The 23,167-nt window shown below is 43.7% G+C and overlaps 1 protein-coding gene across 2 annotated transcripts in view; it reads left to right on the plus strand.

Annotated features, from left to right (window-relative positions):
• The window catches only part of PEX14 (peroxisomal biogenesis factor 14), a 146,955-nt gene that overhangs the window by 59,856 nt on the left and 63,932 nt on the right, over positions 1 to 23,167 (plus strand). For both annotated transcript variants that reach the window (XM_072608832.1, XM_072608831.1), the window contains exon 3: positions 10,992 to 11,076. In XM_072608832.1, the coding sequence (XP_072464933.1) occupies positions 10,992 to 11,076 (85 nt within the window). The remainder of the gene's footprint in view (positions 1 to 10,991; positions 11,077 to 23,167) is intronic.

Here is a 23,167-nt window from a genome sequence, read left to right on the forward strand (position 1 = left end):
ATCCTTGCTCTGCACTCTGTCGTGACACATCACTCTACTTGCCCCGGTGTGTATCCCTTATATGTACATTAAGTGGGTTGCCCTAGAAATTCTCTAATATGCTGTCTGGCTCCGGATCTGTGATCCTGCAGCACCTTTTGTGGTCCTTGGTTTCTTTCTCTGTAAAATGTAAAATGTTGGACTAGGTGTTCTCCTTGGGCCTTCCCTGTTCTAAGTTCTGATTCTAGAAGAAGATAGAGGGCAGTTCAGGAGCCAGGTTTTGGGGAAACTACTTGATTTGTTAGTTTTCTTAACACTTTGTGCATATTCATTCAAGTAATATTTGGTGTCAGCCCCTTGCCACATGGGGTTATCAGAGATGACCTTCTTCTTACCAGGGCTAATGTTGCTTGCCTTGTCTTGTCATCATCTGAGCAGAAGGCGCTAAGTCATTGTGAAGTGTCCCTGCCCTTGTACATCTATCTTGGTGATGATCTATCCAGTGTCTAACATCCAGTGAAGACTTAATGCTTGAAGTTGTCATTGTCCATGACACAACCTTTTCCCCGTCCCCTTCCTAATCATCCGACTGCTCAATAGTGCATGACCAGAGCTTCCCCAATCTGTCTGTCCTGATATGGACATGGCGGCGCTGTTTCATCCTGTGGGTATCTCATAGTGCTGGAGTTCAGGAAAGTAGAAGAGCTGCAGAGTACTTGAAAGGGCAGAAGGGCCCAAGAGGTTTAAGCAGGCAAGGGGAGAAACTTTGGGAAAGTCCAGTGGCCTGGCTGGAACCTTCAGATTGTTAGTCTTGGAGTCACCGTGTGATCTCACACTTCTCCCAGGGAGCATCTTGGACACTGAGTCATTACATTCCTTCGCAGTGATTCAGCTCAGCAGCATGACACCTTCATTAATTTGACAGCATCAAGCCTTGATGCTTTCTGCTTCCTCTTTTACAATGCAGGGAAATGAGGGATTCAAGAAATTACCAAACCCGGGAAGCTGGCAGGCAGACACTGCTGAAAGTGCCCTTTAAAGACATTGTTTTAAGGCAGGACATTTTGAAGGCTTTGCCTCAGCATCCTCATCTCCCAGGATCTGGCACCAAAATGATGCCACTTGTCCCTCGGGCCACAGACCCCACCCCCAACCCTCACCAAGCCACCCTAGAATTCTGCCAGATTATTTCCCCCACCCCCTTCAGGTCACTGCCACCGTGATCCATGCAGACTGGCATTTTCTTTCCCTTTTCAGTATGGAGGTTATTGCAGTTTCTTCTGTAAACAGGACTTCAAACAATTTGCTACCAGTTGGATTTCAAAGCCAAGGAAAAGGCAAATGTCATCCTTTTTTTGTTTTCCCTCCTACCCTGCTCTGATGCTGCTCTTTGTTGGCGGCATCAGAAATGCTAGGTGGGCTACTATCTAATTTTAGGCAGGAGTGCATGGGGACAAGAGGCATTTATTTACGTTGGCTGCCTTTTTTTTTTTTAACCCAAAAAGATGCCGTGCCTTTTCCATGAGCTCCCCAAACACACTGTGTTCTCTCCCTGAAACAAGGGTCTCGAGTTTGCTCACAGCAGCACGTCGGGGGTAGGGGGTGGGGGGAGAAGAGCATCTGGTAGCCGGGCTACAATTAGAGAAGCTGTCAGCAGATTGTTGAGAAACTGTGGTTTTCCGGGCTTTCTTACTCACCCGTAAAAATTCACTTTGGGCAGAAAATGGGCACCCCCAAGTGTCAGCAAACCAACGGATCCCTTCCCAAATGGTTCTCAGCTCCCCCCAAGAGCAGTCACCTCTGATGCTTCTACTTTGCTCCTTCCTGGCTTCAGAGCAACCACCCCAAAGAAAATCCCCGTGACAACATTTTAAGAAGTCCACGCAGTCTATTTTAACCTGGGTGCAAACAAATTAAAATGGCAGAGATATTTCATGTTGAAAGAAAGGCTTCTGCGCATGTGAAGTTGCTACTCTTCATAAGGGCTTTTACTGCATATATCAATGTGTTTTAAGAGAGACCAGGGTCAATAATGCATGCTTTAGAATTCCCTAAATACAGATTTGCACAATAGACCTGAAAATATGTTGTGTTCTATCATGTCAGCCCCTGTATGCTCTCTCAGGCTCCAGAGCTTTGCCTCCCTGCCTGCGAAAAAGCCCTAGCACAAATGGAGCAAAGTAAAACAAAGGAAATGAAGCCTGCTCCTCTAAGCTTAATTAATGCCAGGTTGTGGCCCAAATCAACAATGGGAAGGGTACGATGACAAAACCCAGGAAATTCCAGGCTGCACGGGAGACTCCTTCCTTTAACCCCCTGGTGCCTGGATGGTTGTGGGATGTGGGATGCAGGGTGTGGATTTGAGGACACCCCTCCTCCCCAAACACACATCTGACCTAGGCACATAGAGCCTCTCTCCTGCCCTCCCTCCTCTCTGGCCTCCCCCTTCACCTCCTGACTGTAAATGAAACATACTTTTTGTGTGCGGGGGATAATTGTAGCTAACTGTGCTCAAAGTATCTCTCGATTTTGTAGCCCTCAGAAAGGGGAAAAGAGTAAAAAAAAAAAAAAAACCCTGTCACTGTCATCTGTTCATTTTTTAATGAGCAATTTTAAAAAATTGAAAATAAAAGAGGAAAATGAATAGGTGTTGAACCAGCCTGTGATATGTAAATGCCAACTAGTAATTACCTAAAACCTCAATTTTCATTCTGTTTCATCTTGCAAAACATTTCATTTTCACTGAGTGAAAACACTTAATTTGGGCTGTTGAGTTGGGGAGAGTGGGCCTCCTCCGGCCCGCGCCTTCCCCCAGCCCCAGCTAGGGGGCGGGCTGGTTCCGTGCTCGGCCCTTACCGCATCCCTGGCCACCCCAAGGTTAGCACCCTCTCACCATGTCAGTGTTGGCGGGAGCGCCTCCCTCCCCCAGCCCACTAGCTGCTTTCGGGGAGCTTCATTCCTCCTTGTCCTTGCGGAGTGGCATATTGAATTTTGGCTGACCGAGCCTTCCTCTGCATATTAACTTTCCAAGCTCTTACCTGACTTTCAGAATCTTGGCATCCCCGAGTTAGATTTCACCCATGTGAAGCCGCCTTCAGGCTGGTCCCCCAGCCTCCCTCAGGTGGGAGTCCTGACCCTCGTCCTTCTGAATTGTCCCCTTCTCCACTCTGTTCTTCTTTCTAGACATTTGGGGGAGACATAGTAGCTCACCTAGCTTGAAAGTCACATTTTTCCTCTTAACAGGAATGTCAGATCATTATTCCAGAATTTCTAATTGTTTTTCTTTTTCATCTCATGTGTTTTCTTTTATTTGGGGCCTGCCATCTTTAGAAAGAATTTGCACAATACTTTTGGGCAGGGAATCTAGTTTGCCTCTTTTTCTTCCCTACCCATTCCGTCCTCTGATTAGGCAGAACTGAGCTTTTCAGATGGAGAATGAGAGTGCCCAGGACAGCACATGAGATATTCTCATTGAATTCTCCATGGAAGACTCAGACTCAAACAGGGGAGCTCAGGCTGGAAAGGATCCTGGACATAGAAATCAGAATTAGGTGTCCCATTCCCCTGAATCCAAGAGAGCTGTGCCTGGAATCTCAGGGAACCCAGCCTCTTTAGTGAGATATATAGCTTCCTAATTAGCCCTCTGCATTTTTTCACGAGTGCTGGCATCAGCGTTCTCCGATGTGTTTCTCTGATTAACAGCTGCTTTGCTACTATTTCCTCATGCCACCGATGACCATATTTGTCAAGGAACTCCTGACAGAGCACCGATTTCTTAGGAAAACGCAGCATTTCGGTTTGAAGGGGGTTCTCGCATTCTCCACAATGCCAGCTTTTTAAGCCAGCCCTTGTGACAGTGCGAGTTAGCATTAGCCTGACGCTTGTTAGCAGGATTCGGAGTACAGTGTCTCCTTTAGAGGATGAGAGCAGGAGCTTTTCCGGGCCCTTTGAGCAGGTCAGATACACAGCAGGGAGGGTTGGTCTGGGGTGACGGTTACCTCCTTTTGCTCTTTAGCCTTCATGTCTGTGTGGTCTAAAAAAGACTTGACCTTGAATGCTTAATTTTAAAATAAAAAATAATAGTGAATTTTTACATTTTAGGAACCAAATATATATGGGGGAGGGCATGCAGGATTCTGGAGCTGGGGGCTTTCCAAAGATGTGTCACTAACAACAATGCATCAGTAGTTTATTTGTCAGGTATAAAGGGGAGAAGTTCCCTCTAACCTGGGGTTTGAATTTAGGTAGTCTTCTCTGGTTTTTTCTCCTTGTAAAAACATCATCAGCTACATTCTGGATAGAGGGAAGCCAGCAAGAAAATCATACCTAACAAATGGCTCCTTCCCACAGGCCCCCAAGGATTCTGCCTCTTGCCAAAGGGTATTTATTTCTCTGTCCGAGCACAATGCACAGTTCAGGTTAAGATAGTCTCTTTTGTTGGTTGTTGATTTGTACAGATCCTGCTGTGAGATGCATCCTGGTCTTGGAGACACAAATCTCACACCATTTGGCAGCTGGTCTGAGAGCCAGAGATAATTTCTTCTTCTCTAAGTTGCTGCCACTCACTTTAGTGTGACAGATGGTGCTGCAAGTTCAGGTGGAAAAAAACTTGAGTTTTCTTCCTCTTTGACCATGAAATTGACTTTGTACTTTAAAATAAGAAAGAGCAGCTGCAGTGACCATATTACTCCCAAGTTGTGCCAGCATTCCTTCCCTGAGACCTCTTTGAGGGTAGGTGTGATGCAAAATCAGTGAGTGCCTTAGATGTAGCAGCACCAAGGACTTCACACCAGCTTGCTGCACTCCCACAACATGTGCAGTCAAGTTCCTGTCCCCCTTTTACTTCTTTGACATTGAGGCAGAAGATTTGGCCTAAATTTATGTAATTTGATTGGGCACAAGTAGAGCCAATAAATAGTTAAATTCATCTTCTAAATTAGAAGATCAACTGATACCATGGGACAGGCTTCATGAGCCCCATCACTTAATCCAACAAAAGCATCATGAAAAGGGGAGAGAGAGAGAGAGAGAGAGAGAGAGAGAGAGAGAGAGAGAGAGAGAGAGAGAGAGAGAGAATTGAAGAGGGAAGAGAGGGTCAGGGTCTCCTGGAGTTAATGAAAAGTGTCTAGCTGCAAAAGTAAACGAAGAAAACAGACTGAGAGCTCTTCAGTAATTTGGCCCATTAAAGTCTTTGCGTTATGGATAAAGATTTTTGGAAAATCTGTTAACATCTGTGTATGAATCACAGGGCTTATAAAATTCTCGATCTGCCAAGCCCTTTTTATTGTGCTACCAGCTCCTTGGAGGGAGGGAAGAAGGAGGAAAGGGTAAAGAGTAGCTAAAGAAACAATTAGTGAAAGGAGAAGAGAGGTTTTCCTCTGTTCACACTTAGATGTAGCTGCTTATTTGGCCATCTTTCTTATTCAGCACATTACAAGGAGGCTATTAGTTTGGGTGCTTTATATTTTTGCATCTGGTGCAGTGGTATCGATGCTGTTAAATATGTGATTTGCCTGTCGCCTGCATTTTCCGACAGAGATAAGGGGGGCATAAACCAGCCCCAAACACACTTTATGCAGGTGTTTGACTGAATTATTTTATATGGCTTGAAATTAGAGGGTGGAAACTTTAAAAAAAATTGTTCATATTTTTGCAAGTTTGAAGTGTGCCGGGACTTTGTCAAATTCCCGTTAAAATAAATACGTCAATTTCATCCTTCTTCCAAATTCATTTATCTTGCTTTTTTAAAAGGTGTTTTCTACTTTACCTGATGTTTAAATTGGATTCGCTCGTTTATGCTGTTCTTTGCTATATCCCCCACGTTTTTCTTAAATGAATTACTAATGACAGAGCACTCCATCATCCCCTCTCTACAGCCACTTTAAGGAAAGCATGGTGATCTAAACCTTTTAACCTATTAAAGATGATTTTTCCCAATTGAATCAGACCCACCGCAGGTGTAATAACTAATCATTTAAACTACACCTGCTATTATGTATTTTTAAGCCATTATGCGTGTTGGATAGATGATAATTCATGTTTATTGCATTGTCCGATGGATCCGTTTTGCCTACACTAGCCTGATTAATGTATTTAAAGAAATAAGAGATGCAATTTTTAAAAAAAAAATTGATGGAATGCGCCAAGCCCTGCATTGAGTGCACCATTAAAGCCATCAAAACTTTGCTCTCTGACCAGAAATGCATCGACGCAGGACTGTATTCAAAAACAAGGTGAAGCATATTCATTTGAGTGGTGGGATTTTGTGTTTCCTTACTCTGCCCTGGAAATTTTTGGAGGGATAGGGGAAAGGTTTCTCTCTCTAGGTTAACAATAGGATGATACCATTAGTGTATACTATTGATGACCTCTCTGTCCCTGTTTTCCTGTGTACCTTCTAGTACCCCTGCAGAGAATGGGACACAAAAAATGCAGCATGATACCTAAACTAACATCTTCTTGTGTATTTCCCTCAGGTGCAGAATGGTAACTTCTCACTTATCCATCCTTGCTGTGTCTTAATCATTATTGACCCATGTCTAGAGTTTTCTTTGGCCACACCCTTCCTATCTTGGCTAGGCAGAAGATGGCTTCCTTTCTTTCTTAAAATGAAAGATCAGCTGGTATTTTGTGTATGTGCATAAGTATTGGAGGGGCCCTGAAGATAAGGGAGGGCCATGATTTGGTTCAGCCAGAGAGGAATGGCTTGTGTGCCTGGCATGGTATCTTCTTTGTGCTCCATCATTGGAGGCAACCATGGTGTAAATGGAGTCTGAAGATGGAGATTTCCAATTGTGGTTCTATGAATGACCTGAGTGACCCTGCCTGCTTTGTGCAGAGGCAATACCTAATTAGAACCTTGTGGGAAGCTGGAGAGTCTAAGAGGCAGAGGTGAGAGGAGAGTATATTTTACTCACATGATGTAACAAGCTCATGCAAAGGCCCAAGGCTTTAGGACCAAGGGATTAGTTTGGAACATAGAGTGTGAAGGGCAGAAATTTGCAAGATGGCAAGAGCAGATAAAAAAATCCCACCTGGAGGTGGGAGCTAGGAGCTAGTAAAGCTTCTTGAGAAGGACAATGACATGATAAGAGCTGTGTGCCTTAGGGAGATTTGACAGCTGCTCAAAACCGAGAGATGGAGTGGAGAGAGGAGAGACTCTGTAGGAAGTTATTGCCTTAGTCTAGGCTAGAGTGACAGGGCTGGAGGGAAGGTGAAGGCAGGAGGGGGAACAATTCTGGAGATATTGTGGAGGTAGGCTTAACAGGCCATGCAACTGAATGACTATAGAGGAGAGGGATGATGGAGGGGGAAAAGTCAAGGATGACCCAAGGATGGGCTCATGGGAGAATAGTAGTGCCCTCATCTGAAATAGGGACGTTTGGAGGAGGGACAGTTATCATGGGTGAGGTAAAGAAGTCTGTTTTGGACATTTCAAATTTGAGGTGTCTACAAAATCTCCTTGGGGAAGATGTCCAAGAAGGTGTTGTTGATCCTAAGTGCTAAGCACATTGATTGGCACAAAGTAATTTTTGAATAAATATTCACTGATGATGATGATGGTGAGGTGGTGGTGGTGATGATGATGATGGTGATTATGACACCCCAGAGAGATACTGATTGATGGATATACAGATCTGTGAGTCATCTACATTGATGGGATAATTGAATTTATGGGATGGGAGGGAACTCATTTTAGAGGAATTTGGAGGTATAATCAGAGAGAAGAGGAAGCTCATCACAGAGGGCCTATGCTTTAAATGAAATAGGAGGCCAGATCCTCTGCTGAGAGGAAGTGGAGGCTAAGGAGGAGAAAGGTGGGTTGCGTGGAAGGCAATAAAATGAGGGTGGGTGGGATCATTGAGATCATGGGATGTAGAACTGAAAGGGATGGTAGAGATCATTTAGTAAGGCTAACTTCTCATTTTGCAGATGAAGAAACTTAAATTGACAGAGTAAAGTGACACTGTCCTCCTGGGTGTTCCATGAACAAGACTGTCTCTCTGTTCCAGTGTTGTCTCTGACTGTCCCCCATGCCTGGAATACTGTCTCCTCCCCTCTGGCTCCTGACCTCTCTGGCTTGTGTTAAGTCCCATCTAAAATCCCCTGTTTTATTGGAAATATTCCCCACTCCCTCTACTACTACTGCTGCTGCTGCTGCTACTACAACTAGCTAGTTAGCTAGCATTTATATGGTGCCAAGTGCCTTACAAAGATTGTCCCATTTGATTCTCACAACAATGCTGGGAGGTTGGTGCTGTCACTATCCCTATTTCACTGATGAGGAAACTGAAGCAAACGGAGGTAAAGGAACTTGCCCAGAGTCACATAGCTAGTAAGTGTCTGAGGCTGGATTTGAACTTGTCTTCCAGACTCCTGGCCCAGTGCTCTAACCACTGCACCCCACCTAGTTGTCTCTTCCTCTGTTAATCATTTCCTCCTTATCCTGTATGTAGCTTGCTTTGTTTGCATGTTGTCTCCCCCATTCGATTGTGCCAGTGCTTGGCATCTAGCAGTCACTTAATGAATGTTGATTGATCACCTAGCCAAGGTCATCCAAGTAGTAGGTGTCAGAGCAGGTCTTCGGACCTCAGTCCCCTGACATCGCTGCTGTCCCAGCTGTCTCCATGACTCTGTGTGATCCTCGTTATCCTCTGAGTATTTACCTCATTGAAACTTCATTTCCTCATAATAGGAGCATCTACTTCACTGGGTTATTGTGAGCATTCAATGAGATAATAGACTTGAAGCACTTTGCAAACCTTTAAGCTCTATATGAACATGAGCTATTAGCTTTTATAATGGTGATGGTGATGATGATGATGAGCATAGTGGCTTTTCTGGAAAAAGCTTACAACCCCAGCCAGTTAGCTACCAGCTCCTTGGAGCTGAGTCTGGATCCTGGGAAATAGTGTGTCAGGTGATGTCAATGTGTGTTGTTGGTGAGGCACCAATGCCAGGCCAAAGTGGAGAGGTATGTCTTGACTAATTTTAAGCCTTGCCCTTTGTGGAATAGCCATTTCCCCCAATTATTTGCCTTTTCTGGATTACTTGGGACTCTTCAAAGATGTCTCTCTGGAACCTGCATTAAATTTGCATAAATGGTGAGGAAAGAAAAAAGACTACCACTGCTACTGCCTGCTATCACTTGTCTTTCTGTTGTGAAAATGAGCATGACTTTCTGATATTCCATCCATTGAACATTTATCTTTCAGCAACCAATGAATGAGCAGCATGACTGATGTGCAGAGGAGGGGTCTCCTCACCTGGAACAGATTAGATTCTTATAGTTTTGATGAGGGGTCATCCCAGTAGTCATGCACAGTTACCCTTTTCTTCTCTGGGACATCAGGGGTTTCCCTTTTTCTTGCCTGGCGTCCCAATATCAGTATGTGTTGTTGATGTGTTGAGTGAGCTGGAGGTTAAGATCTTCATCGGCTTTCTTGCCATCCCCAATTTGGCGTGTGAGCAAGAAGACTTGTAGATTGCGTCAGGTATTGTTCATTTGGTGATGTGTGGTGAGATCATTTGGTAGCCATTCCTTTATTTGCTCACTCCTCAATTAATCCTTCTTATGTGTAAAAACACTGTGCTCTAGCCCCAGATTCCTGCTCAGGTTGCTCTAGAGCCACAGAGAGCAGTGAAGGTCTGTCTTCAGGCTGGTCTAGATTTCTAGCTTCTCCAGGAATATCATATCAGCCTCTTGAGTTTTCAGTGAGCATGGTTGATCATGACTGGGAACTGGATACAGAAGGTGTATAAGACCTGGCCTGCTGTCCAGGAGCTAGCAAACCACTCTCACAGTAGTTGGAAGGGTTAGGTAGAACACAGTCCAGTGTTTAACTATGTGCAGTGGGAGAGAAAAGAAACAGGAGGTGAACAGTGTGTGGGTGTGTGTGGGGCTCACACAGACTTCAGTGAGCATCTGTAAGCCCCTTCCCTTTTGTGTGTGTCTATAAAATGAGGGGGCTGGAACAGATTGGGTTCTCCCTGTGTGGTCAGGCACCACCTCGACTCCCCAAATTCCTCTTATGAGTCCATGAAGTCAAAACTTTTCACAATAATACCAAGATGTTTGCATTTCTAATGCAGCAAATATTGATAGAAATAACTCACATAAACAGCTAGTTGAGGAGTCCCCAACAACTTTTAAGAACATAAAGGGGTCCTGAGCCCAGAAAGTTGGAGTGCCGCTAGACTAGACGATTTCTGTAGGCAGCTTAGTGACTCTGAAGTTTGTTCCTTTTTGCTTTGTCTCCTTAGCTTCTGGGACAGGGACTTACACATAGTAGATGCTTAATAAGTGTTTGGGGAATTGAATCCAGTTAGTATTTATTGCATGTATAAAATAGGGCATTCTTTCCTCTACCTTGAGAGGCTGGTGGTCTACTTGGAGGGAACAAGAAACACCCACATGAAACATTTGAGTAACAGTACAGTGTAGGATGTGATTTCCAGCCGTATGGTTCTGTAACTGGATGCAAACTTCAGGAAAGAGCTGAATTTAGAGAAGTGGGGGGAGGATCGAGGGGTGAAGGCATACAAAAGGCAAGAGTGAGCACAGTGCTTTATGGGGCACTGAGGAGAAGGCCTGGACACACAAGTGCAAGGAGTATGTTGGGCCCTTTAGGAAAGTTGGTTCAATTCAACAAATATTTTTTAAGTGACTCCTGTGGGCCAGCCCCTTTGCATTGGAAGGTGGTGGTCTGCAGGAGTCAAGTTCAGTAAGTAGCTTAGGGATAGATCACGGAGGGGCTAAAAGGCAGGAGAATTTCAAGTTTACTTTTTGGGAAAAGGAGCAATTGGAGGCTGTTGAGCTGAGAAATGACCATCTTTTTAAAGAAAATTTTTTGTTTTGTAAAAGATGTTTGGCAAATAGCCATTTTGCTCTTAAATTTGACTAACACATAGACTTTGTTTCCACAGACCTGAACTGAACCATTTGGTTTTATAATCTTAAAATTCAGATTCCTGACATTTTCTTCTCTTCTGTCTTTTCTCTTCCCAACCAGATTGCCACTGCAGTCAAGTTTCTACAGAATTCCCGGGTCCGCCAAAGTCCACTTTCAACCAGAAGGGCATTTCTTAAGAAGAAAGGTACATGGTTATCTTCATTATTCTGAATTGTCTACCAAAAAATGAGCTTGGGGGCAGGTGTGGGGAGGAAGCAGGCTGTTAATAACAGGCGTCGTGTGCTCAAAGGACAATCTGTGCACTCATCAGGTTTCCTATCAAGTTGGGGATACAGGGTTTTTTCCTTTCTGTGGAATAGAAATCATCCAATGAAAATTATCTCATAGAATGCATGGGGGCAAAAGAGACAAAAAAAGAAAAAACAAAGGCCCTCTAGAATAAGGTCTGTTCTAGCTATGAATTACCCTGGCCTCAAGATGGCCAGCTGTGGGTTGGGAGGTCACCTGCTTCAGAAAAGAGCAGAGGCAGAGAAAGGCAAAGGCTGAGGGGCTTGGCAAGGTCAGGTTGAGGTCAGACTTGAGGTCAGTCTGATTTACAGGCTGAAATGGTAAATTGCTAGTGCTCTAGTATTTCTGTAGACTGGAGTGGAATGAATCCAAACAAATTCAATACTGCTTGAAGCAGAATCAGTGGTGGCTGTGCTGGGGATACCAAACAAATTGACCTTTTCCTGCCAAGTCTCAAAGTTGGGAATCAGTAACTTGGAAAGGACGATAGAAGATCTTTTGGGAGGAGAGGCGGGGGGATGGGACTTTTTTCTCTCAGTGAACTCCTTCCCATTGGCCCCACTTCCCCCGTATTGGGAAAAAAGAAAGTAAGACGAAACTCTTAAAATAAATAAGAATAGTCAAGTAAAGCATGTCCCCACCGTGGCCACATTCAGAAATGTGTGTCTCATTTTCTGCATGCCTCGTCATTGGTCCTCTGTAACTGTGTTTGCTCACAGAAGCGATCAGAATTCTTAAGTCTTCCAAGCTTATCTTTATAGTTCTAGTAGTATTGTATAAGCTGTCTTCCTGGGTCCTCTCACTTCACCGTGTATTAATTCATACGTATTTCCCCAGATTCCTCTGAACCTTTTCCTTTTGTCATTTCTCACAGCATAATGATACTCTTTTAGATTCACATACCATAATTTGTTTGACCATTTTCCAACTGATGACTGCCCCATTAGTTTCTAGGGTTTTTTTTTTGTCTCTGCAAATAAAGATGTTATAAGTATTTTATTTGTGCACATGGGTCTTTTTCCTCTCTCTTTGATTTGTAAACCCAGTGGTGTTATCAGTGGGTTAAAGGTTATGACTTTTGGGACATAGTTCCAAATTGCTTTCCAGAATGATGGGACCAGTTCACAGCTCCACTAACACTGCCTTAACAGGCCTGTTTTCCCAAAGCTTCTCCAACATTTATCATTTCTGTTTTTTTGTCAACTTTGTTAGTCTGGTGGATGTAATGTGAAACCTGAGTTGCTTTAATTTCTGTTTTCTCTAATTATTAATGATTTGGAGCATTTTTTCATATGATTGTTGATAACTTGGGATTTCTTTCTTTGAAAACTACCTGTCTCTATCTTTTGATGATAGGAGATTTTCACATAGCTTAAAAAATTAGCTTTTAGCAAGCTTCCCCAGGTTCCTTCTCCCCACTCAGAAAAGAAAAAAAGAAAAATAATTTCTTCTTTAGTACCTGGAATAGCAGTCTGTACCCAAAAAGCTCCATTGGAATGACTTGAAGAGACAGCAGAATTGCTTGGTGCTATATGCTAGGCACTATTTTTTGATGCCCACATGAAGAGGTGCTTCTTTCCTTGGCACAAGTGAAGTTTTGAGCCTGTCCTGGGCTAGCATCCCATCAGGAATCCCCTGAGAGCAGAGGCTCGAGTGGTATGTTCAGGCCCTGGCATCATTGGGGCAGCAGCTAGGAAGGAGGCTGCCATTTTGCCTTTCCGGCCCCTCTGGAGTGGCTGAGGCCTGAGGGGTGGGCACTCTGCGCATTTAGGAGATTATGAAAATCTGGAGCTCGTTGGCCGATTACTCTACCATGTGAGCATCGTGCCATGGAAGAGTTTTTCCTTGAAATCTGTGGACCTGTGGGGAGTAATTAATCATAAAAGCTTGGGGATTTCAGCTCTATCATCAAAGCAATGAAGCAGGGGAAAGCTGAGCCTAAAAGCCGTGCTGATTACCCACGGTAACCTGATACAAAATCTATTGTTGCTGAGAGATCCTTAGCCCCAGTATATTGTGCAATATTATAACTGCCTGAGCTGCTCTTCCACTGACAGTGACCAGTTATTCCTCATTTTCTCTCAAATGCAGCTGGGTTAGAATTTCATTTGCAGAAGGTATTTAGAGCAATTTGGAGACAAATGTCTCTGGTGTTTGCTCGGCACTTCCCACTGCAGGCCTTGCCGAGCAGTTTTAGTATCAAGAGCTTCATCTAATCTGTTTAATTTTAATAAATCCCTGACTGGGAGAAGGAAAGAGGAAAAGAGAGAGAGAGACAGAGACACGGAGAGACAGGCAGAGACAGACAGCCACACAGACCTCAATAATACTTATACGTTACTTGGCTAATAATTATTGAAGAGCAGACGCTGTTTGGTACAACTGTTATTTGATGTTCCTTTTTTTCTTCTTTGGAATGGTGTTCCCTGCCTCACTTCTAATCATCATGAATGTGAAACATAGGAGAGCAAAGCTCCGTAAAACTCGGCTAGAGTGAGCCGAGGCCCTCTGGCCGTCTCTGTGACAACCCATGTGCTTTTATCCACAGCCACTTAATAGTCAACCAAGTGTTCCCATTTCCTCCCCTCTGCTTAGCCCAGTTCTATCTATGTTCCAATCTCACTCAGCACCAGTACCAGCTCCCCTGCCCAAGGTGACTGCTTTGTGGGTCTGTCCTTACCAGTAAGCGTCTTGGCTTTAGGATGATCAGCTATGGCTTGCTTTAGACAGTCACCTATGTCCCAGAACTCCTGTGGTTACTCTCATTCTCAACAGCCTCCTCCTTTCTTCATTGCTACTACCCAACTTACTTATCATACTTAATTGTCCATTGGTGTGGTGTGGTGTGGTAGGTAGATTGTTTGGAGTCAAGAGGACCCAGATTCAAGCCCTGCCTTGGACATGCATTGACTACCAGGCACCTCTGCATTGGAAGAGAGGATTTCCACTTTAAGCTACTTAAATTGTTGCACTCCTAGGCCTAGATCCCAAATCAGGTTAGTTTCCTTGACTGGGCAAAAAACCTCTTTGGGAGAATGTATGTCCTTGTGAACTAGAGAACAAGGAGAAATGCCGAGAGCCAACCATAGGAGGGTGAAGCTTGAAGGGATTGTGGAGATCAGCTAGGCCAACTCTCAGTTTATAGATGAGAAATATGTTTTAGTAGGAATCTTCCATTTCAAGCCCAAAATGGAGGGGAAAAAATGTGGATAACTGGATATCTGTCTAGAAACAGAATTATAAATTATCCATTGACAGGACCAGGAATGTCTCTTAATCACCCAATTCCATTATCCTCTCAAGATGCTGCTGGAGCCAGTCCTCAGTCATTTCCGAGTGGAATCCCCATAGGGTGTGTTCTGGCAGGACCTCCCTGGGTAGAGAATTGCAAGGTTTGATGGGCGCCTGGGGAAGAAAAAGCCCTGTTGTGGATTTAAACTTCCCGTTTCCAATTCCCACTAGTTCCCTCAGTCAGGCTTGTAGGATCAGAATAGCTTGGCAACCTCTGGTTGGGGATGGGAGGGGGGGCTGGCACAGCACAGCGGGGCAGCAAGCCCACAGTCAATCCCTTAGCCCCCTTGCAGTTGCTGAGAGGGAACCTGGGTAACTCATTGACTGCGGGGGTCTACTGGCAGCCACCCTCTCATCCTCTCCCTGAAAGAGTCATTGCAGTGAGTGGGTTTGGAGCCCTGGCTTTGAGGGGGCTTGCAGTTTCAGGAGTCTTGGCTTTTCCTAGCAAATGTCACTTCGGGGAATTGCAGTGAAGCACTGACTTGAATTATAATCTGAACTTTTTTTTTTTTTAATAAACATCTCTTTCCTGAAAAGGCAAATCCAATTTTGTTTTTCTTTTAATATTATTTAATATTTAATATAGAAATTGAGGTCCCTGTAGTGCATGTCAGTTCAGTAGAAAATGAAGGTTACTTTAGGAGCATCAGCTGAGTTTGTTTTATTATGAAACCACAGCTGGGAGCTGTGACTGCATCCTGCCCCTATTACTCATAGGTTAAGGGTGGGTGGTCCCCGATTTTTTTGTGGGGGGAAGTCTCAAAAGGGGCCGTTGGTTCATCTCAACTTTTCACTGTTTTGTTGTGATCTCTTTAGGATGCTTCAAACTCTGGATGTGGAGTCATTAATGAGAAACTTGAGGTTATTAGAATCATTTATCATTTCTTTGAAGTTGGTACTGCCATTTTATGTAATTTACAACATTTCGTCTTTTTTTATCGGGAACTTTTTGGATGAAAGAGAAAAGCAGCTGTTCACCTTCAGTGTGTTTGAATAAATGTTTTTGTTTGCCTTCCAACTCCTTGCTTCTGCAGATGACACATCAGGCTGCCTCGTCAGCCACTGTGTGGGGGGCTGAACCCCTCATCGAAGCAGCCTAGATTTAGAAGTTGTGCTTGCTAGTCAGCGTCAGCTTTGGGGCTTGAAGTAGGCTCGAAGCCAGAAGTCTGGGTTAATCTGAACAGCAACAACAGAGAGTCAGCCCAGGAAGGGAGGGTGTCCTTTAAAGTCGTTGTCTGCAGGCTTATGGTGCTTTGGTGGTAGAACCATAAAACTGCCTTGTGGCAAGATGAGGAGGTCATTGGAAGTGTTGACCTTTTATCACTTGGTGGGGGAGGATAGTGGCCTATTTGTGGGTATTCCTACTCACCTACAGCTGGTACAGAGTGAATGTCTTGGGAATGAAAAGATAGGACAACCAGAGCTCTTCTGTGTCTCCCTGGGTGGTGGGCCCTCTGAGTGCAGGTGAAAAAGCAATCCATTCACATCTTGCTTCCTTCTCTGAGGAAGAAACTAACAACTGCCTCATGTTGGAAACATCTCTCAAGCCTCCCCCTGCACCCCCAAGGGAAAACATGTAGTATCCCTGAGTCTAGGAGGTGAAACCAGATTTCTCTTCAGTCTGTTCTTGGAAGGCCAGCTTTCAGCAGCAAGGGTACCTCTAAGAAACATGTGGAAGAAACCGATTGGGCCTCAACCTTGGCAGCAGAGAGGAGGCGCAAGCCTCCAACTGGGAGTAGTTTAAAGGGGAGTAAATTCTTACACAGATTTCAATTTAACTCTCTTTTATTACTTTTCTTTTTTATAATTTAAGTCCATTTCATGAGGCAGTTTGCATGTCCTTGAATGGAATCTCGTTACCATGAAAGCTTTTTTAGCATTGATTTCATAGCAGTCTTAATTTAATAGCTCCGCCATTACTGAGAAGCCCTGGGAGTGAGGCCCTAGCTTTCCAGGTCACTGACCTTTTAATTACAAACCTTGTTCTGATGGCCAGGTTATTGACTGGTCAGCTCCCAGCTTGTGCCCCTAGGATGAAAACGAAAATAACTATGTTTCCTCCCCCACCTCCAGGAAAAAAAAATTGTAACCTCTTGTGTTTCTAAAATTAATTTTCTCCTTTAGCTTTGCTTTATAATTAATTCTTTAATGTGTCTTGGTGAAGCCTGAAGTTTCTACAAAGCTTTTTCTTGAACCAACAGACAAGTTTCCAGTGGGATGTAGGGAGGCAGTATGATTTTTGCCATTTGCTACCCCCCTGCTAAATGGTGGTCCAGTTGTTCATAGTAAAATAGTTCTCAGGCTGGGCTAGCAATGTGAGTGTTGACTTGGGTAAGAGTGAGGGGTGGGCAGTGTGATCCTCTTAACTCTTGGATTAATAGGGCATGGATTAGGAGGAACCTGGGCCAAGCAAGTGATTTTGAAAGCTCTAGATTTGGGGATTTCATTAGAAGGTGATGGAGTTGTTGACTCCTGTACATTTTTGAAGAATTCCACTTTATTAGGAAGAAACTGAATAGATTCATGTTTTATGTTTTTCACCGCTCACTAGAGAAGAGTTCCACCCTACTGTCTGAGTCCTTCCTCATTAAGGAGCTTCAGTCAAATTAGGCTTTCAAGGGTTCTACTGACCAGAGTTTGGTGGTCACCATGTGTATCTTTAGAGTCTTTAGATGGAATTGGAGAGGGAGCAAGTAACTTAGAGCAGAAATAAGGCTTTAGAAAATAACTCAACCCCAAGGAAAGGAAGGGAAAGCAAACCAGAAAGCTGCTTTGACTCATTCCTGAGCGTGTAGCCTGCAACAGTTCTCCCATCTCTTTTCTCTGACTGCTTTGATTCTCTGTGGCATCCTGCCCTTGTTTGCCCAAGGTAGGTAACATTTGGGGCAGGGAGGATGCTCAGCCTGCCAGTGGATGAGGCAGCGATGCTACCAGTACAAACAACCCCAGGAACTGGTCCAGGGCTTTGTGCTGCAGCAGCGGGTTTGTTTCTGAGAATGATTGAGCATCTCTATCCATCTGTTGTGAGCAGACCATCTTCCTTTTCTGCCAGTCTTACATCTGCATATCTATCACCTGCTCTTCTCTGCCAGCCTATTCATCACATTGACAATTTTTTTCACCCCCTATCAATTTTCCTGCTCCCCTTGTTATCCATCCTGTCTTGAACTCTCCTCATCTATGAGACCTACAACAGTTAGGGCAACTGAAAGCCTTGAAAATACAGAAACTCTGGCTCTCTGGCTCAAAGGCTGTAGCAGATTAACATCGACCATGTTGTTTCCCCCAGGTGTTTGTGGGTGACCAGCCCAGGTAAGAGTCCTACACCTTGGATTGATGGGAGTGGAGAAGAAAAATCTCAACTTTGAATTCTCTTAGTGACCCTGGAAAAAAGAGCCCGAAGGGGTGCCACAAGTATAAGTGTGCTAAGAGGAACTGATGTCTGGGCACCTGCAATAATGTACTGTGTTGTATGGGGCTGTTGGTGAGCATCAGCCATCAGTGGTCAACAAGAACCCTGAAGGAGGCAGATTGGGGAAAGAAAGAAGCCTGAACCTCAGGAGAGGGTGGAGGACTGTGGGTATTTTCTCTGCTGCCCCAGGCAGGGTTCGGATTTTTTGTGTTTTGTGTTTGTATCTCACCTTCCCTTTGGACCATGAGCTCCATGGGGCTGCATCTCATCTAAGCTTTGGAGTTCTTCAGTACATAATTTGCTGAGTGAATGGAGGCACCAAAAGAGGTGGAAGGGGTAGGGAGAGAAGGAAATAAAGGAAAAAAAAACAATACTGTTGCATTTATTTTGTTTTTCACAAATGGCTTTAGGAGGGGAGGAAGGCAAGAGGAATAGAACCCAAGAGAATAACAAGATGACCTCTTTAAGGTGGGATGATTCAAGTGGCTGAGGACTGTTGAATTCAAGTTAAAAGAATGAGGGAGAAAGAACACTCTGCACGTCCCTCAAGCTAGGGACCACAGAGAGTAGCTGCTGTGACAGAAGAGTATGGCAGTGGAGGGATTACTTAAAGCTCATAATAAACAGACCTCAGATTTCAATACACTGGAGGAATAGATCATAATGCAAGCAGGCAAATCAGATCTCGTCGTTATCCTGGATGAGACTTGGGGAGTTGCAACCTATGAGTAGACTCTAGCTCTGGATGATTGTACATAAGAAACAAGATGGGTCAAAGGGGTGAGGATGTGTGGGGAAATGTATATTAAACAGGCATACTCATGTGAGGAAATCCAGGAGCAGAAAGGGGAGCTTTTAGGTGAAGATTACTGAAGGGAGAAAAAGAAGTAATTTTGTCATTAGATTGAATATACTACAGACCACCAGGGCAGAAAGAGGAAATAGATAAGTTCAGGAAATAAGTCAGAAGCATGACACAGAAGTGCGATGTGGTAGTGATTGGGGACAGGGGAGTGAAGCCAGTTTTCTAGATATGTGCTGGACATGTTTTTTTGCAAAAAGTCTCAGAAAACAAAACCAAGCACTAACTACCTTCTTGACTTGTTTTAATGATAATTTTATACTATAAAAGGTAGAAGAACCAAGAGGAATTCTCTCCTGGATCTGATTTCTCACTAATAGGGAGAATCTAGTTGCTGAGTTGGAAATGATAACTTTGACAAGTGAAGTGACTGATTCCTTCTAGAATTTGTGATAGGGAAGTATAGGAAAGCCAGGAATGAGCTGACATACACCCAAGAACTAGGGAAAGTAGACTTTTGAGTTTCCAAAAGAAAAATAGTTAGGATCTTTTAATCTAAAATTCTTTAGAGGAAGTCAGCAAAGGCAAGATGGGAGGTACAAGACACAAAGGGAAATAATTCCAGTAAGGAGGAGAAAACACAAGTGTTGTGAAGAAATTGATATGGATGCACAGAGGACTCTCCACCCAACTTGTATTTTAAACCACAGTGTTCAGAAGATGGAAACAAAAGCAGGAAACAGAGAATATAAGAGTGTGGCCCCGTGACAATGCTGTCAGTGGACTGAGGCTGACTGGCAAAGGGCTGGTGAGTTGGTCAGTTTTTGTGTTTTACTGTATTGAGGAAAAGGGAGGCATTGAAGAAGGGTCAGGACAGTGCTTGGTTGGCAGGGAAGTGAAGACACAACTACCGAATTCCTGTTTTGTTTTCTCTGTCCAAAGAATGACCTTTGCATGGAAAATGACAAGACAGAAAATAGCTGGCAAAGAGCTCGTGCTTAAGACAAATAAGGAACTAAGGCATGCCTCACTGAATTCCAGTCACCTGACTAGAGCACAAGTCTCTCCCCACTCCATCCCATCTTCCATCCAGCTGTGAAGGTGATTTTAAAGAGTAAATCTGGCATATCACTCTTCTCCTTGCCCCTGTTCCCCGAAACTCCAGCAGCTCCCTTTCATCTCTAGGATCGACCCTTTGTAGCCTGTTCTCTCCCACCCAGTCACCAATCCAGCCACGCTGCTTTCCTTGGGCTTTCTTATAGAAGACACTCCATCTCCAGAGTCCAGACATTTTCACTGGCTGTCTCCCCCTTGGTCCCCCCACCCCTGAAATTCTCTCCCTGCTCAACTCCATAGGAGGTTCCTGGCTCCCTTCAAGCCCTAGTGGTTCGAAAACCACTTTCTACAGGAAGCCTTTCTAGTCCCTCTGAAGTCTCTAATTTAGCCTATCTTTATCTTACTTATACAGTTGTTTGCATATTATCTTCCCCATCAGACTGTGAACTCTTTGAGGACAGGGAGTGTCTTTTGCCTTTCTCTCTATTCTTGTGCCTATATTCACAGTGCCTAGCACGTAGCAGAGAAATGTTTATTGGCCAACCCCCATAATTCAACAGGCTTGGGTTCTAAGAGAAGTGGCCACTGTGATTGCTGCAGCATCTTTGGTGATATTTGAGAGGTGGGGGAGAATGAGATGTGTACCATGGGATGAGAGACACACAGGTGTCCTTGTTTTCAGAAAAGGGACTAGAGAAGGAAATGCAGACTTGAGGTCAACGTACTTGATTTTGATTGCTAGGGAAATCCTAGAATGAGCCCTTCTTGAACTGGTTCTAGAGCTGAGCATCTAGAAAAGGAGTTGGCCTGGCTTCCTCCAGAACAGGCCCCAGCGCTTGTACTTGAGTGGACTAATTACTAACCTGGCAAGTCAGGAGAGCGTTCTCCATGATGAATGCCCAGATCTCAGCAGAGAATTTGGTAAAGTATCTGTTAACATTCTTGTGGAAAAGACCTCAACTGTAACAATTAGATGGGTTTGGAATTGGTTGAATGTCCAGTTAAGAGACTCAAAATAGTCTTCACTGATTTCATCCTAACTTAGCAGAAGGTCTCCATTGGAGTCTGTGTTTCACCCTGGGCTGTTTAATATCTATTTATCAATGATTTGGATAAGAACATAAACGGCATGTTCATCCTGTCTGCCAGTGACATAAAACTGGGAAGGATAGATATCCAAAACACTGGATAACGTTTGGGATCCAAAGAGGTCTTGCCAGAACACAGCATGGGGCTGCATCAGCTTAATTGGAATTCTGTAGGGATAAATACAGAGCATTACATTTGAATTGTAAAAAGTCAACTTTGTAAGTGTAAGAGGTGGGGGGTGGAGATATGGTTAGCAGTGTGTCTGAAAAAAGAGTGGGAGATTTTATTGGATACCAAGGTTAATATGAGTCAGCTCATGTAATCTTGGGCTGGACAAGAAGTTCTATAGCTCTTAAAATGAGGAGGTGACAGATCCATTGTACTCTGGTCTGGGCAGTCAACGAGAGAGACAGACAGACAGACGGAGACAGAGATAGGTGGAGACAGAGAAGTGAGTAATGTGAAATGTCCAGAAGTATAACCTACAGCCAAGTGCTGGGGCTTTTAAATGACAGGCTAGATAGTTTTTATTTTATCTTAGAAGCAATGGGGAGCCATTGAAGGTCTGAGTTTATTTATATTGACTCCTCCAGTAGAGTGTTTTTGCCTTTCTTTGTATACCCAGAGTTTAGCCCAGTGTCTGGTACATTGTGATCCTTTAATAAATGCTTGTTGATTGATTGATGAAGGCAGATTCTTTTGCTGCTTGTGTTGGAGAAGGTAGAGTCTAGCAATGGGGAGCCCGGTTAAGATGCTGTTATGGTTGCCCAAAGGAGAAGTCATGAGAGAAAAGGTGAGCCAGCTAGCATGAACAAGGCCTGGCAGCTGACTAGCTGTGGAGGGTGCAGGAGCCTCTCAGGATGCGAGGGCCGTTTGTGGACTGAGGGAACATTTGGAGGAGAGATGGATTATGGGGGAAGACAGTGCTGCCCATTTTAGACATGTTTTATTTGTGGCAGGAACCATTCATCAGACATCTGAGTTTATGTTATATGAAAAACATGCCATTTCCATTCAAGTGAATCCAAGAAACATTTTTTTGCAATAATTCAAATCCTTTGAAGTACGGAGTCCAGTGTAAGTTACAGAGAATAAGAGAATTGGACTTACGTTGGAGGTTCTATCAGGAGGCAAGAGATGGGAAAAATTCTGGAAAAATCCATGATTCCCTACATAGAACTATCCGTGGACCTTGATGGGCATTGGTTACCTATCTGTGTGTGCCTTTGAGGCAGCTTGAAGGCACCGCAGAGTGCTAGGGCTGGAGTCAGGAAGACTCCTTGGATACTTCCTAGCTGTGTGACCTTGGGCAAGTCACTTAACCTCAGCTTCCTTAGCTGTAAAATGGAGATAATAACTTACATCCCAAGGTTGTTGTGAGGATCACCTGGGATAATACTGGTGAAGTGCTAGTACCTGGCATGTAGTAGGTGCTATTTAAATACAAGTTATTTTATTGCCTATGAAAATATAGTATGGCTCTAACCTGGTATGCCTGCTATAATGTTTCAAGTATAATTGAAGTCTCACTGTAATGTACTTTTTAAAAAAATATTTTTTAATTTTTAAATTTTTTTATATTAATTTTATTGTTCTACACTCACTACAATATAACTCAGATTTTTTTTTTCTCCCTATCTACCCCCTCTTCCCCCTCCAAGACAGCATGCAATTCCATATAGGATCTACACATACTTTCCTGTTAAATACATTTTCACATTTTCACAGTCATGCTGTGTAGAAGAACTAAAATGAATGGGAGAAATCATATAACAAACCAAAACATAATACACACACACATACACACACACACACGCACACACGCACACACACACACACGCACAAACTGATCTGCTACATTCTGCAATTGAATTCCATAGTTCTTTCTCTGGATGTGGAAGGCATTTTGCCTTAGAAGACCACTGGGAATTTTTTTTTTTTTTTTAGGTCCTTGCATTGCTATGGAGTTCCAAGTCTACCAGAAAAAACTCGCACACTGTGGTTGTTGCTGTGCACAGAGTTCTCCTGGTTCTGCTCCTTTCACTCAGCATCAGTTCATATAAGTCTTTCCAGGCCTCTTTGAAGTCTTCTTGTTCATCATTTCTTATATCACCATAGTATTCCATTACATTCACATACCACAACTTGTTCAGTCATTCCCTAGTTGATAGGCATCCCTTTGATTTCCAGTTTCTGGCGACTACAAAGAGTGCTGCTATAAATAATTTTGTACATGTGGGACCCTTTCCCATTTTTTTGATCTCTTGGGGATATAGTCCTAGAAGGGATATTGCTGGGTTAATGTACTTTTAAAATGGCGAATTTCTTGTCTATAAC

This window comes from Notamacropus eugenii, chromosome 5, assembly GCF_028372415.1.
Source record: "Notamacropus eugenii isolate mMacEug1 chromosome 5, mMacEug1.pri_v2, whole genome shotgun sequence".
Lineage (NCBI taxonomy): Eukaryota > Metazoa > Chordata > Mammalia > Diprotodontia > Macropodidae > Notamacropus > Notamacropus eugenii.